Source organism: Myotis brandtii, unplaced genomic scaffold, assembly GCF_000412655.1.
Source record: "Myotis brandtii unplaced genomic scaffold, ASM41265v1 scaffold355, whole genome shotgun sequence".
Lineage (NCBI taxonomy): Eukaryota > Metazoa > Chordata > Mammalia > Chiroptera > Vespertilionidae > Myotis > Myotis brandtii.
Window position 1 is genome coordinate 1,866,731 of NW_005363642.1, and position 13,459 is coordinate 1,880,189.

The 13,459-nt window shown below is 45.9% G+C and overlaps 1 protein-coding gene across 1 annotated transcript; it reads left to right on the forward strand.

The window, feature by feature from the left end:
* The first annotated feature begins 616 nt into the window (after positions 1 to 616).
* Positions 617 to 1,140, forward strand: LOC102245326 (40S ribosomal protein S16). Its single transcript, XM_005871755.2, has one exon. It carries the CDS (start codon positions 661 to 663, stop codon positions 1,099 to 1,101), a length of 441 nt encoding a protein of 146 aa, XP_005871817.1. The 5' UTR covers positions 617 to 660; the 3' UTR covers positions 1,102 to 1,140.
* The last annotated feature ends 12,319 nt before the right edge of the window (positions 1,141 to 13,459 follow it).

A 13,459-nucleotide genomic window follows, 5' to 3' on the forward strand; every position in this document is an offset into this window, starting at 1 on the left:
TCCCTTGCCAACCCAGTTGCCCCTACTGCCCTCCCCTGCCAGCCTGGTCACCCCTAACTGCCCTCCCCTGCTGGCCTGGTCGCCCACAACTGCCCTCCCCTGACGGCCATCTTGTGACCACATGGGGGCGGCTATCTTTTGACCACATGGGGGCAGCCATCTTGTGCAAGGGCGTGACGGTCAGTTTGCACATTACCTCTTTATTATATAGGATGGAAAAGTCGTATCACTGAGAGAGTCCTGCCTGTATCACTTAGAGGCCATGCATGGACATCTGGGCCAGCATTTGTCTAATGCACAAAGAAAAGCATGAGGAGTTACACTGGCAAACTTTGGGTAAGAGTTTGTTATGGATCGAATGTATGTGTACCCCTAAATCATATGTTGATGACCTAACCCCAGTGTGGCTGTATTTGGAGTAGCAAAGTAATTTCGGTTACACACACGTATAAAGAAGAAGTCATATGAGCACACAGTGAGATGGTGACCTCCTACACACCAAAAGAAGAGGCCTCAGCATGACACCCACCTCTCTGGCACCTTGATCTTGGACTTCCCAGCTTTCAGAAATGTGAGGAAGTGTGCTTTGTAAAAAATATATTTCTTGCTTTTCTGGTGTCGGTGCCGCGTGGTGAGGATCTCTGGTGCACGCCCGCAGTCATGCCGTCCAAGGGTCCTCTGCAGTCTGTGCAGGTCTTCGGACGCAAGAAGACGGCCACAGCCGTGGCGCACTGCAAACGGGGCAACGGCCTCATAAAGGTGAATGGACGGACCCTGGAGATGATCGAGCCGCGGATGCTTCAATACAAGCTGCTGGAACCTGTTCTGCTTCTTGGGAAGGAGCGGTTTGCTGGCGTGGACATCCGAGTCCGTGTGAAGGGTGGTGGTCATGTGGCCCAGATTTATGCAATCCGTCAGTCCATTTCCAAAGCCCTGGTGGCCTATTACCAGAAATATGTGGATAAAGCTTCCAAGAAGGAGATCAAAGACATCCTTATCCAGTATGACTGGACCCTGCTGGTAGCTGATCCCCATCGCTGTGAATCCAAAAAGTTTGGTGGTCCTGGTGCCCGTGCTCGCTACCAGAAATCTTACCGATAAGCTCATCTGGGTTCACCTTTATAATAAACAATGGTCATGAGGTATATATATAATAGAAACATCAATGATGAGAGAGAATCATTGATCGGCTGCCTCCTGCACGCCCCCTACTGAGGATTTGAGCCCACACCGGGCATGTGCCCTTGGCCAGAATCGAACCTGGGACCCTTCAGTCTGCAGGCTGACGCTCTATCCACTGAGCCAAACTGGCTGGGGCAAGTGTGTTGTTTTTAAGCCACCCAGTCTGTGGTATTTTGTCGTGGTACCCAGAGCTGATGAGAACCTCTGGATCTCGTGGGACTGATTTGACAGTCTTGTCCTTGTGTAATGTCACCTCCCCTTGACTGCATTATGTAAGCTAGCTCTTTCCTTCCCAGTCACTCTCCATCCTCCCATCTTGCTTTGTTTTTCTTTATACCATGTATCTCTCTCTGATATCATATTAGATGTTGTACTCATTTCCTAGGGCTGCTGTAGGGAAGCAGCACAAACTGGGTGGTGTAAACAACAGAAATGTATTCTCTCACAGTTGTGGAGGCCAGAGGTCTGAAATCAAGGTGTTGGCAGGGCAATGTTCCCTCTGAAGGCTCTAGAGTGGAGCCTGCCTTGCCTCTTCTAGCTACTGGTGGTTGCAAGCGATCCATGACCTTCCTTGGCTTGTAGCCGCATCGCCTCAGTTTCCGCCTCTATCTTCACATGGCCTTCTCACATGTGACTGTGTCCAAATTTCCCTCCTCTTATAAGGACACCAATCATTGAGTTTAGGGCCCACCCTAACCCAGCATGACCTTGAAGAGAACCAAAGTTTTGGTGTCCTGAAGCTGCCTTTTTGGGATATTGATTTTCAGCTGTTTATTAAGAAATGAAAGACTCAGAAAACATGTTTCCTGCCCAAGAGATTCAAACAGAGAAACTTGCTTCAGGGAGGGTATGTTAGAATGTGACTTTAGCCTAATTTGAATTAAATATGGTGAACAAAAGGGCTTCAGGCAGAGAAGCCTGTTAGCTGGATACCTCCTGTGTATATTCCATTGTTTCTGATTTGCCTAGCAAGGATATTCCTGCCATGTGTCTTCTGTTCTTCCTCAATTCAACTATCTGTAACTCATCCATTCTCATTTCTGAAATCTAATATACCACTTCCTCCTTTCTCCTTTGTCCAAAATGTCTTATATATGCAATGTTGCCTCACTGTCTTTGGAATTTTCATGCATATGTGCATTCCCCATGCGCATGAAATTTGATCTTCTTCTGTTAATTTGCTTCTGTTAATTTGATTATTAGCCCAGCTAGAAGTCTTAGAAGATGAGAGAAAAGGTATTAATGTATTTATTTTTAACCCCCACAACCTCATCTTAACTTGATGATATAAGCAAAGATCTTATTTCGAAGTAAGGTCACATTGACAGGCACTGGGCATTAGGACTTGAACTGTTGTAATTAGTTATTAATAATAGGAAAGGAGCAAAGGGAAGACCAGACATTATAGGCATGCCATTTGGGCAGCTTCATCGGGAAGCTGCGGAAGCTGCGACTTCACACTCCCCAGGGAGCCACAGGCCTATTCCATGCAAAACACTGGGGGAAGGGGAGTGGACAAAGGGGAGATAGACACATGCCCAGTAAAGTTGGGGTGACATAGGGAAAGTACTTACTTGTCAGTCACACCTGGGAACAGAGATCATTGGCCAGAATGGGTGTGACTACCGAAAGAACAAAAAATTGGGGATATATAATCTCCTAAACAAAGGAGTCCCTTCTCTTGTTGCGGCTCCTCTCTCTTGGCTTCTTGGCTTGTGACTCTTGGCTCATGGGGCTCTTTTGCTTCTGCTTCTTTGCATTCATCCGTGTGGCCCATGGCCATGTGGACCCCACGGCCATGTGGACCCCACATGCAATGGACTGAGGGACTCAGCTGGAACACAAACTAAATTAGCCTGATGCTGTATGCGCCATGCCCTAACATGGAACAGAAACTCTGGATACTGGCTCTGATTTTAGCCCGAGTTTCACTTCTTCTATGACGAGGCAAAGGGAAACAGGACTTTGAAAACTCAGGGATTTAATTCCATGCAAACGATAATCACTCCTTCTCCCGTGCAAGTGTCAGAAAATTCATTTTCTCGGGATATCGCAAGAATTCCACTCCCACTAGCTACCGGGGGAGACAAGCACCTCTCCTATCCTGTAACAGGGGGACATAGTTCTACCCGTTGCAGATATTCGTTCTCTTTGTTTATTTTTTACCTTCCTACTCCTCACTAGAAAATATTAGCTTCCATGGAGACAGGCCTGGTCCTCTAATTTCCCTGCTTCTAGCCCCCTTGCCATGAGCAGTGCTTGCTACACAAAACAGTTGCTCAAAAACATATTGTTGAATTAATAGATGAGTTTAAAACGCTGATGCAAATATTCAGATGAGCGTTCTGGCATTGACACGGACCCAGCTGCACTCTCACTTCTTTAGTTTGGGATGAGCGCCCTAGAAAACAGCAGCGACCTTGTAAAAGCCCTGGAAGAAATATGCTCTACCTGGGGATTTTTGAAAATTTTCAACCAGAACAAGAAAGAGCTTGTCGCAGTTGATGCATTATTAGTCTTTCAAGAGCAAGCAACAGTCTCAGATATTTTGTGTTTGAATATGACAAAATGTGCCAAAAAGAAGTGAAACCCACACAGAGGTTTAATGTCTTCACTTGATCTGTATTAACCTAAGAAAAATATTTAAAAACTTTGTACATGTCACATTCTCATTGACAGGAAGGATAGCAGAAGTGTTACTATTAATACAATTTTTGTAAGTCTTGGCCTCACTGCTGAGCCCCCCCACCCATATTTAGGTTTGATTATCAGGTTTTTGCCCCACCCCCACCCCCCGAATTAGATTCTTGGTATTACGCCTCAGAATTATTATCACTCTGCTGACCTGCCAGTCTCATCAATAAGCCTGATGTAGCTCAGAACAGAGAAACAGCTATTTAATTGGTTTTCAAGTAGCAGAACCTTAAGTTCAATTACATTTGCTACATCTCCAGCTCTTGTGAGGATATTTGACTAAAAAAAAATATTTTCTGGGGAGCGTTGTATGAATTTACCTTAAACTATGTAGGTCAGCAAGACCTGGAGATTTTGGAAAGTGAGACTAGGTTTAGAACCCCCACTGTGACCTTTGCTAGCTGTTATGGCCTCGGCCAAGACACTAGATCACTCTGAACCTCGGTTTCTTCATCTGTAAAATGTAGAAGTTTAATCTTCTCTTCAGAGTCAACTTTTCAGGTTAAATGAGATACTACAGGTGACATTTCTAGTCCAGTGTTTATAAAGAGATCAAGTAATTTTTGAGGGGTGTGGAAGCAAGGTTGATATGATACGATTTTGAATGTCTTTTGGAATTGATTCATTAAAACTTTTCAAGTTGGGCCGGCATACCAGAAGGTTTTTGTTGGTTTTAAACCTTTTTGGCAAAACAAGGAGCATGCAAGAAGGCAATAAAAGATAGATGTGGTTACCTACCTCATATTTCTAAATGATAACTATATCTTGCCTTCAATGTCATTTCTGGTGTGAGAGGGTAGGAGTTAAGCACCAGAGGGAATCTAAGATGTCTTGGGCATATATACAGACTCTTTTTCCTCATACCTTTTATATTTCTATCAGGTAATTAACTCCAGAATCACCGGTGTAAATGGATAACTGAAGTGCATGGCAAACTTTTGTTAAAAATAAAAATAGCATTGGTGATTACGACAAATTACTGAAGATATGGAGTGTAGTGTTAAAACTATGGTCCAAATGCCAGCTCCTGCCCTTTGTGGCTGTGTGCTCTGGGCCCAGTTACTTTATCTCTCTGAGCTGCAACAGGCTGTTGAGTGAACTCAAAAAGACTCTCAAGTCTTTGGCTAGAAATAAAAGACAAAGATTTATTTATGGGTCTTAGAGTTTGCAAACTGGAAACATAGCTAGGGATAAACCCAGTAATGTTCTGAGGAACTGAGGAAAAGCATTTGTTTTCATAATGTAACTGAAGCACAAGAGAGAATGGAGCTCTGCATTCTTAGCTACTTGACTGGTTTATTAGGATGAGTTCATTAATATCAATAATTATGATGAAGTTCATCAAGTGGGCGTTGGCAGTCTGGTTACGTGAAGGTTTTCTTTGAGGAGGCCGTGGGCTTGACTGGAATTCAGGCATCAGAGCATACGGTTCTGATGAGAATCTGGGTAATGTCTAATGCAGGACTGGAGACTGACAGAAAGGTTTAAATGGCAAAGATATATATTTAGTGTTTTCCTCAAGCTTTGAGTTCTAGTAATGACTTAGTAGTGTGTAGCCGGTCAAGTGGAATGAGAAGTTAACAAGAAGAGGACGTTTTGCCTAGAACAGGCGGGGGCCTGCAAGCGGGCCACGCCAGAACAAAGCCTTGCAAGCAAGATTTATTGTTCCGAGGCAGAATTTTCTTGGGTGATAAATAGTTCACAAGGGCATGGAAAGTACAAGGGAGGGTACACAGCTGCAGGTTGAAGGGCTCTTTGAACAATATAGGAAATTAATAGTTTAATGTATAACTTAACTCAGATGATCTCATAGGCATGCCTGTTAATCACTGTCACTTGCTGTACTCCCCAATAAAAGCCATGAGAACTTTGGAGGTTTTGCTACTTGCCTGAGCGAGCAGTAGCCCTCTGCTTCTCTAAAACTCATCCTGCTTGCCGATCTCATCTCTGCGTCACCGATCACCTGCAGACCACCTGCAGTAGTGAGGCTGGGAAGGGACCCTAGTTGCACTCTTTCCTTAGGGCTCATCTATAAAATGCAAATGATACTAGGATCCACCTCTTAGGATTGCTAGGAGGATTAGACAGGCTTGCCCATGGGAGGTGGCTGGAGCACAGTGCAGAGATCAGCTCTTGTTTGAACTAAGGTTCTCCCTTTTTCTGTTGCAAAGTATTTTGTGCCTCTAAGCATGTTTACCACAGTGGCTTATTCTGCTTCCTATTCATGCAGAGGGAAATGTTAGATGCATTAGCCTAAACACCTGCTTGAAAAATCAGAACCTGGAGCTGAGTTTGCAACAGGCGGTTGTCTTGACTTGCTCTTAGCGCCATTGGACAGGATTGCCATTGAACAGAACAATTTGGGAAACATTTCGTCGTTTGGGTGTAGGCGCTAAGGCCTTTGCAGTGACTGATGCTTGTTCAGATGTGTGGGGTGAGGTCAGTACCACCACTATGGGTGATGTTAGCATCACCACATCACAGCACGCACAGAGATTGCCACAGTTCTTTAAAAAAAAAAATTGAGACCTTTTTTAAAAAAATATATATATTTTTTTACAGAGAGGAAGGAAGAGGGATAGAGAGTTAGAAACATCGATTAGCTGCCTCCTGCACACCCTCTACTGGGGATGTGCCCGCAACCAAGGTACATGCCCTTGACCGGACTTGAACCTGGGACCCTTCAGTCCGCAGGCCAATGCTCTATCCACTGAGCCAAACCGGTTAGGGCAAAAATTGAGCCCTTTTGTCAAGAGTCCCTAAGACTGTATTTTCTTTTCTCTCCAGGCTCATTTTGGAGCTAAACTGACATGTTTTCAATTAATTGTACATGAAGATGAAGTCACTGAACCATAGCAGTCAGAAGTGTGCACGGTGGGCATTCCTGCCTTCGCAGTCACTCACAGTTGCTTTGCCATCCCAGGGAGGGGCTATGTTTTCCAATGTGTGTCTGCGGCTCTACTCCTAGGGGATAGCCATGGTGCAGAGGTCCAAAAAGTTTGGGAAACACTGGGTTAAACACAGCCAAACTGGATTCTTTAATTAACAAGTTCATTCATATGGATATTCATTTCCCTTAATCATTGATCACATGCTTATTGACTTCCCCTTTGTTCAGCTTTGTTCAAGGAATGGGGATATGACAGTGAGACAGACGTGATCACTGATTTCCTAGAGCTTAAATTCTAGTAATGATGACTGCAGGATTTCCCAGAGCCTCTATTAACCAAACATGCCTGATTTGCTCAAAAAGAAATGAAATATCCTGTATTTCCTGGCCTGAAAACCTTCTTTAGGATAAATACCTTTTGACTGAGCATTCCTTGGAACACACCTTTAGGAAATTCTTGGGTTGAGGGTATAGTTGCTGCATTTTGGGCACCATAACGACCCCCAAACTTTTGGTGTACTCAGAGATGATGAGAAAATGCCAGCAGTACCAGGATCACAGCCCATTCTCATTCCAATCTACTGACCTTTTGGCAAGCATGCGCAAGACCATCCCAGATGCCAGTGGAAGTGCTGCAGACGTGAGTAAGAAAATAACATTAGAAGCAGCAGTAGCTGACATTTGTTAATAAGCACTTAAGGTATGGCCAGCCTTTGGCTAAGTGCTCGTTTCCTTAAAATGTAATGCCAATCATAGCTGCCATTCACTGAGTATGCACTTCACATGGATCATTGTATTTAATTTTTACATAGACTCTGTGAGATCAATACTTTATTATCCCTACTCGGTAGCTGAGGAAACAAAGGCATAGAGAGGTGAAGCAGTCTGCTCAGGACACCCAGCTGGGAAGTGGCAGAGCTGAGATTGGGTAGAACCCTCCATTCTATTACTTTAATTCTGACATTCTCAACCAAGGGTGATTTTGTCCCTAAGTGACAGTTGGCAACATCTGGAGACAGTTTTCTTGTCACTAGTTGTGATGGGGTTGCTCTTGGCATCTAGTGGGTGGAGGCCAGGGATGCTGCTAAACATCCTAGTGCTCAGGACAGCTCCCGACAACAGAGAATTATCAGTCCAAAACGTCATTAGTACTGAGGTTGAGAAACCTGCTTTAGCCAATACGTTATATACTAGTAAGTGTTAGTTCCACTTGAGTACCTTACAGTTTAGCAAGGAGATGTGGCAAGTGCACAGACTAATTTTAATCCAAGCCAAGAGACGCTATAGAAAGGAGTAAATCGCCATTATGGCCCTAATTCAGGCCTTTTTATTTCTTTATAAACTCTTTATTGCCACCACCTCTTAGTGCTAACTCCACTCGGAGCCATTTCTCGGCCAAGGGGAGCTACTCCAACCAGTCCCCTACTTGATCTCTGCGGCCTCCTAGTGACTTCAGGAGGAACTCCAGCCTCCTAGAGACCCTGCAAAGTCCTTCCCAGTCTGACCCTCTCCTGCCCCAATTCCAAACCCAGCTACCCCCCCACCCCCGCCATCTTCCCTACTTACTACCCTGTCCTTGCTGGGGCCTCTGATGCTGGCTGCCCTCTGTCTGGAACCCACCCTGCTCTTTTGCTTTGCAAACTAGACTCATCCTTTAAAATGTTTCCCAAAGATCCTCCTTAACTCTACGCTTTCCTGATTTTCCCAGAAAGGCTGAATTGCAGGGCTGTGTTTTTAGCTCCTTGGATATAGCTCTAGGGTTCATGGTCATGGTATAACTTGCTGATTTATATGTCTCCTGTCCATCTCTCTGTTTGTCTGTCTCTTGCTCTATGGCTTCTAAGCCTGACTATTAAATGTCCTGGAGGGTGTGTTAAAAAAATACAGCCTTCATGCCCTAGCCAGTTTGACTCAGTGGATAGAGTGTCTGTCTGCGGACTGAAGGGTCTGGTCAAAGGCACATACCTCGGTTGCAAGCTCGCTCCCTGGCCCTGGTTGTGGCATATGCTGGAGGCAACCAATTGATGTGTCTCTCTCACATCGATGTTTCTCTCTCTTGGTGTCTCTGTTTGTCTTCCACTCTCGTTAAAAACCAATGGAAAAATATCCTCAGGTGAGGATTAACAAAAAAACAAAGAAAAAAACATACAGCCTTCACCAATGCATTTTGACACAGTAGATCTAAGATTGATAGGGGTACAAGGGTAGAATAAAAATACATTTTTTTTCTCTTCTTTTCCTTTCTCTTCCCTCCCCCTCCCTCCCCTTTACTAACACAATGTGTAATTAATCAAATGTACACACTTAACCTTCTGTTCTGGCTAAGCCTTTGTTGCAGGTCTCATTGACCAGGCAAGAACAAAGAGCTAACCCAGCCCTGACCTTACAGCCTGGCCACCAGGAATGCGGAGGCTGATTGTTAGGTCTCAGAAACACCCGGATGACACCCACCAGGTCACCTCTTGACAGGTTCCAGAACCCTGACCATCCTCTTCCAGGGACCAGCAACGAAGACACCACAAGACCCAAGACCCCCACAGGGACCGCACATCACCAGAACCCGCTGTGTGCTCCCTACCCTCATTCCCTTCCCTGTCTCTGCCCTCCATGTAAGCTTACTCCTAACAAGCTTAGGGGAAGGTGGATGTTAGGGCTTTTACCTATCACCTTCCCAGTTTTCCAGCATCTGATATTATTAAATGCAAATTTATAATCTAATCCCTGTCTTTGCTTTTTGGCTGGGTGGTGACAGCAGCACAGGTTCTCTCAGGACGAGGCTCAGGAATTTACATATTTTTACATTCTCAGAGGGTTCTGAAGTGCCCTAAAGTCTGACAACCACTTCATGTGTTTGCTCTTTGTTGTTATTCAGATTTTGGCTCAGATGTCACCTCCTCAGGGAGGCCTTCCCTGACCACTCCTCAGGCCCTTGACAGTCTCTTCCGGATTAGTTTGTTATTTTTAAGCAGAGCACTTCCCATCTTTTGACTTGTTTCTTGTTTATATAAATAATTACTATGGAAACAGTATAATATAGTGGTTAAGAGCATAGATTCTAAGGTCTGGATTAGAGTTTTGGTATACAAGGTTACTAGCTGAGTGATTTGGTCAAATTATTAAATTGTTCCAAGTATCACTTTCCTCCTCTATAAAATGGTGATAGTAACACCTATAGCATAAGGTTGATGTGAGGATTAAATCAGTAAGATATGAGAAGTGCTTAGGAGAGTTCCTGGAAGCTAGTCAGCCCTTCATACACACTAGGGGTTATTATTATTTACTAGAGGCCCGATGCACAAAATTCGTGTAAGAGTAGGCCTTCCTTCCCCCGGATGCCAGCACTGGCTCCCCTCTGACACCCAGGACCCGGACTTCCCTTGCAGCCCCGGCTTCATCTGGAAGGTCATCCGGAAGGACACCCAGAAGGATGTCCAGTCTAATTAGCATATTACGCTTTTATCATTATAGATTTGTCTGTTTCTCCCACTAAAATGTAAGCCACAAGGGCAGTTATTGTCACTGCTGTACTCTCAACCCCTAGAACAATGCCTGGCACACAGTAGGAGCTCAGTCAATATTTACTGAATGGATGGATGGATGGGTCAATGGAAAGATGAAAGGATGGACCTCTGCACCAGGGGACTGTGACTGATTCATCTCTTTATGCTGAGCACCTGGCATGGGGCTGGCCCAGAGCAAGTGTTCAGCAAATATTTGTTGAATGAATGAGTGAATTCATGAGTGAGAATTGAGTAGAAGTACACTAGGGATTTTTTGGAACTCACAATGGCTGGCGATTGATCTGTAAAGAATTCTTGATAGACATATTTTTGAAAAAGCTCATAGAGGATCTGAATGCAGGAGCACAGAGGGCATTCCAAGCAAAGGCCCAGCAGTTTGAGCGAAGGCCTAGAAATGTGGGATGTGTTGTGAACAGAGAGTGGACAGTCCAGTTTGGCTGAAGCTAAGATGCAGGGGAGCTGTCCGGGGAGCATAGCCAGTTTGGCTCAGTGAATAGAGTGTCGGCCTGCGAAATGAAGGGTCCTGGGCATGTACCTCGGTTGTAGGCTCGATCGCCGTGTGGGAGCAACCAATCGATGTGTCTTTCTCACATTGATGCTTCTCTCTCTCTCTGTCTCTCCCCCTCCACTCTCTCTAAAAATCAATGGACAAATGTCCTGAGAGCATAGTGATTAAGTACCAAACTCTGGGATTGGTCACTCTGCTTTTCGACCCTAACTGTTGGCTGGAGGTAAGTAATCATATTTCTGAGTTTCTGTTTCCTCACCTCAGAGGCTTGTCATATGGATTAAATATAATATAGATAATGTGCTTGTCACATTATATTAATTAACTCATCAAATATATATCCAGTACCTGTGATGTGCTAGCCAGGCTCTGTCAGAGTTCTAAGGAGGCATGCAGCCCCACCTGGCACAAGGTGGAACTCAGCACAATTTTCTATCATTACTGCTATTACTCTCACCATCGTGGTGTTACAGATAAGGCTGGAGAGGTGGTTTAAGCATGTATTACTGGGGGCTTGGAGTGCCAGGCTAAACAAAGCACTGGTCCAGGCTCTGTGGACTTCATAGGGATTCTGTGAGAGGGAGGGATGTGATCATGGTGAGTGTTCACACTGCACACACGGCAGGCTGGTGTAGGATGGTGGCAAGAGGGCTGGAGCCTAATGAGGGGCATTTCTGTGAAGAGGCTTTGCACCAGCTGGAAATGAGGACATGTGGGCTTGTGCTGGCCTGGAGGCTGTGTGCATGGAGCGTGGGGACACCTTGGTTGGAGGGGTCTGGGCACTGACTGGCTACAGGCATGCCTGAGACTAGTGAGTCAGAAATCACGCCGGGTTTGTAGCCTCAGCACCGAAGAGCTGATACTACTGTCCGAGTTAGAGACATCTGGGCAGAGCAGCTCTCCCAGGTCACCTAAGAGGAGACAGTGGACCGAGAGGAAGGTTGAGAGAGGAGAACCGGAGAGAATCCTTGCAAACACCTTTATTGAGGGCCTATGATGTGCTGTTTCATTCGTTTAAGAAATAGTCACCCTGGCTGGTGTGGCTAGGTGGTTAGAGCATTGGCTCACACACTGAAGTGTCTCAGGTTCAATTCCTGGTCTAGGGCATGTACCTGGGTTGCAGGTTCGATCCCTGGCCCCAGTTGGAGTGCATGAGAAAGGCAATCAATCGATGTGTCTCTCTCTCATATTAATGTTTCTCTCTCTTTCTCTCCCACCTTCCCCTTCCACTCTCTCTCTAAAAAAAAAAAAATCAACAGAAAAATATTCTCAGGTGAGGATTAACAAAAAAAAAAAGAAAGAAAGAAAAAGAAAAGAAAAGAAGTAGTCCTCCAGCAGGCCCTGCATGCAACCCCGACACTAAGTGTTGGGTTTGAAGTGACAAACTATACAGATGTGGTTCTTGCTTCGTGGAACGTCCCCTGTAGTGGAGGCAAAAGAGAAAAGAAATGGTCCAAACGTCTGATATCTATATATATAAAAGCCTAAGCGACTGTTACGGTGGTTAGGGGTGAGCAGGCAGGCAAGCGGTTAGGGGTGAGTGGCCCTGGATTTCGAGAGGGTGCAGGCTGGGCTGAGGGCCCCTCCGTGCATGAATTTTGTGCACCGGGCCTCTAGTAATTAATAATTAAGGTAGGTACTCAGCCTGCTGTATATGTAATTTCTAATGGCTCCCAACAAAGTGACAAACTATACAGATGTGGTTCTTGCTGCGTGGAACGTCCCCTGTAGTGGAGGCAAAAGAGAAAAGAAATGGTCCAAACGTCTGATATCTATATATATAAAAGCCTAAGCGACTGTTACGGTGGTTAGGGGTGAGCAGGCAGGCAAGCGGTTAGGGGTGAGTGGCCCTGGATTTCGAGAGGGTGCAGGCTGGGCTGAGGGCCCCTCCGTGCATGAATTTTGTGCACCGGGCCTCTAGTAATTAATAATTAAGGTAGGTACTCAGAAGGAAACCAAGATAAAGAACAAGTCCCAACTTGTCTTAGGTTGGGTGCCCAGAAGCAGAGTCTGAGATGGGGCTCCTGTGTGATTGGCTGAGGGGTGCTCTGGGAGGAGGACAATGAGGGCAGCCGGGGGCATGGGAGCTGCTGGGTGAAGAGGTGGCTTCAGGACAAGTCAGCTCTGGCGGGTCCCACTGGTGCTCTGGAGTGTGAACTGTGTCACAGACCCTGTCCTGCCTGGAGACAAGGGTGCTGTGGCTCCTTGTCCCCAACAGTCAGGCATTGGCCACAGGGAGGACATGACCTCCCAGGCACTTCCCTCAGCCCAGGACCATCCTCTGGACAAGGGTGTGGCAGTGAGCCAAGCACAGCCAATACCCGCAGTAGCCGTGAGACAGACCTAGTGGTCTGGTGACAGGGACCTGGGTAGGACACCAGCAGGTGGGACACCTGCTCCCCAGTGGTCAGGGAAGGCTTTTGAGGCGGCGGCATTGAAGCTGAGACCAGAAGGGCGTGGAGGGTCTGCTGAGAGAAAGCCTGTGCATGTGGCGGGTGGAGAGAAGGCAGGGTTCAGCATCCTGAGCAGAGGGAACAACACAATGGTCCTGATGCAGGAATGAACTTCTGTGGCTCAACATGAGGTCCGAGGATCACCGGGGCTGGATAAGCCATAGTGAGGGGTTTGGGTTGTAAGCTTAGGCTACAGACGGCCTTTGAAGAG

Coding starts and splice junctions, on each gene's coding strand:
- LOC102245326 (XM_005871755.2), top strand. CDS start 661: ATGCCGTCCAAGGGTCCTCTGCAGTCTGTGCAGGTCTTCGGACGCAAG.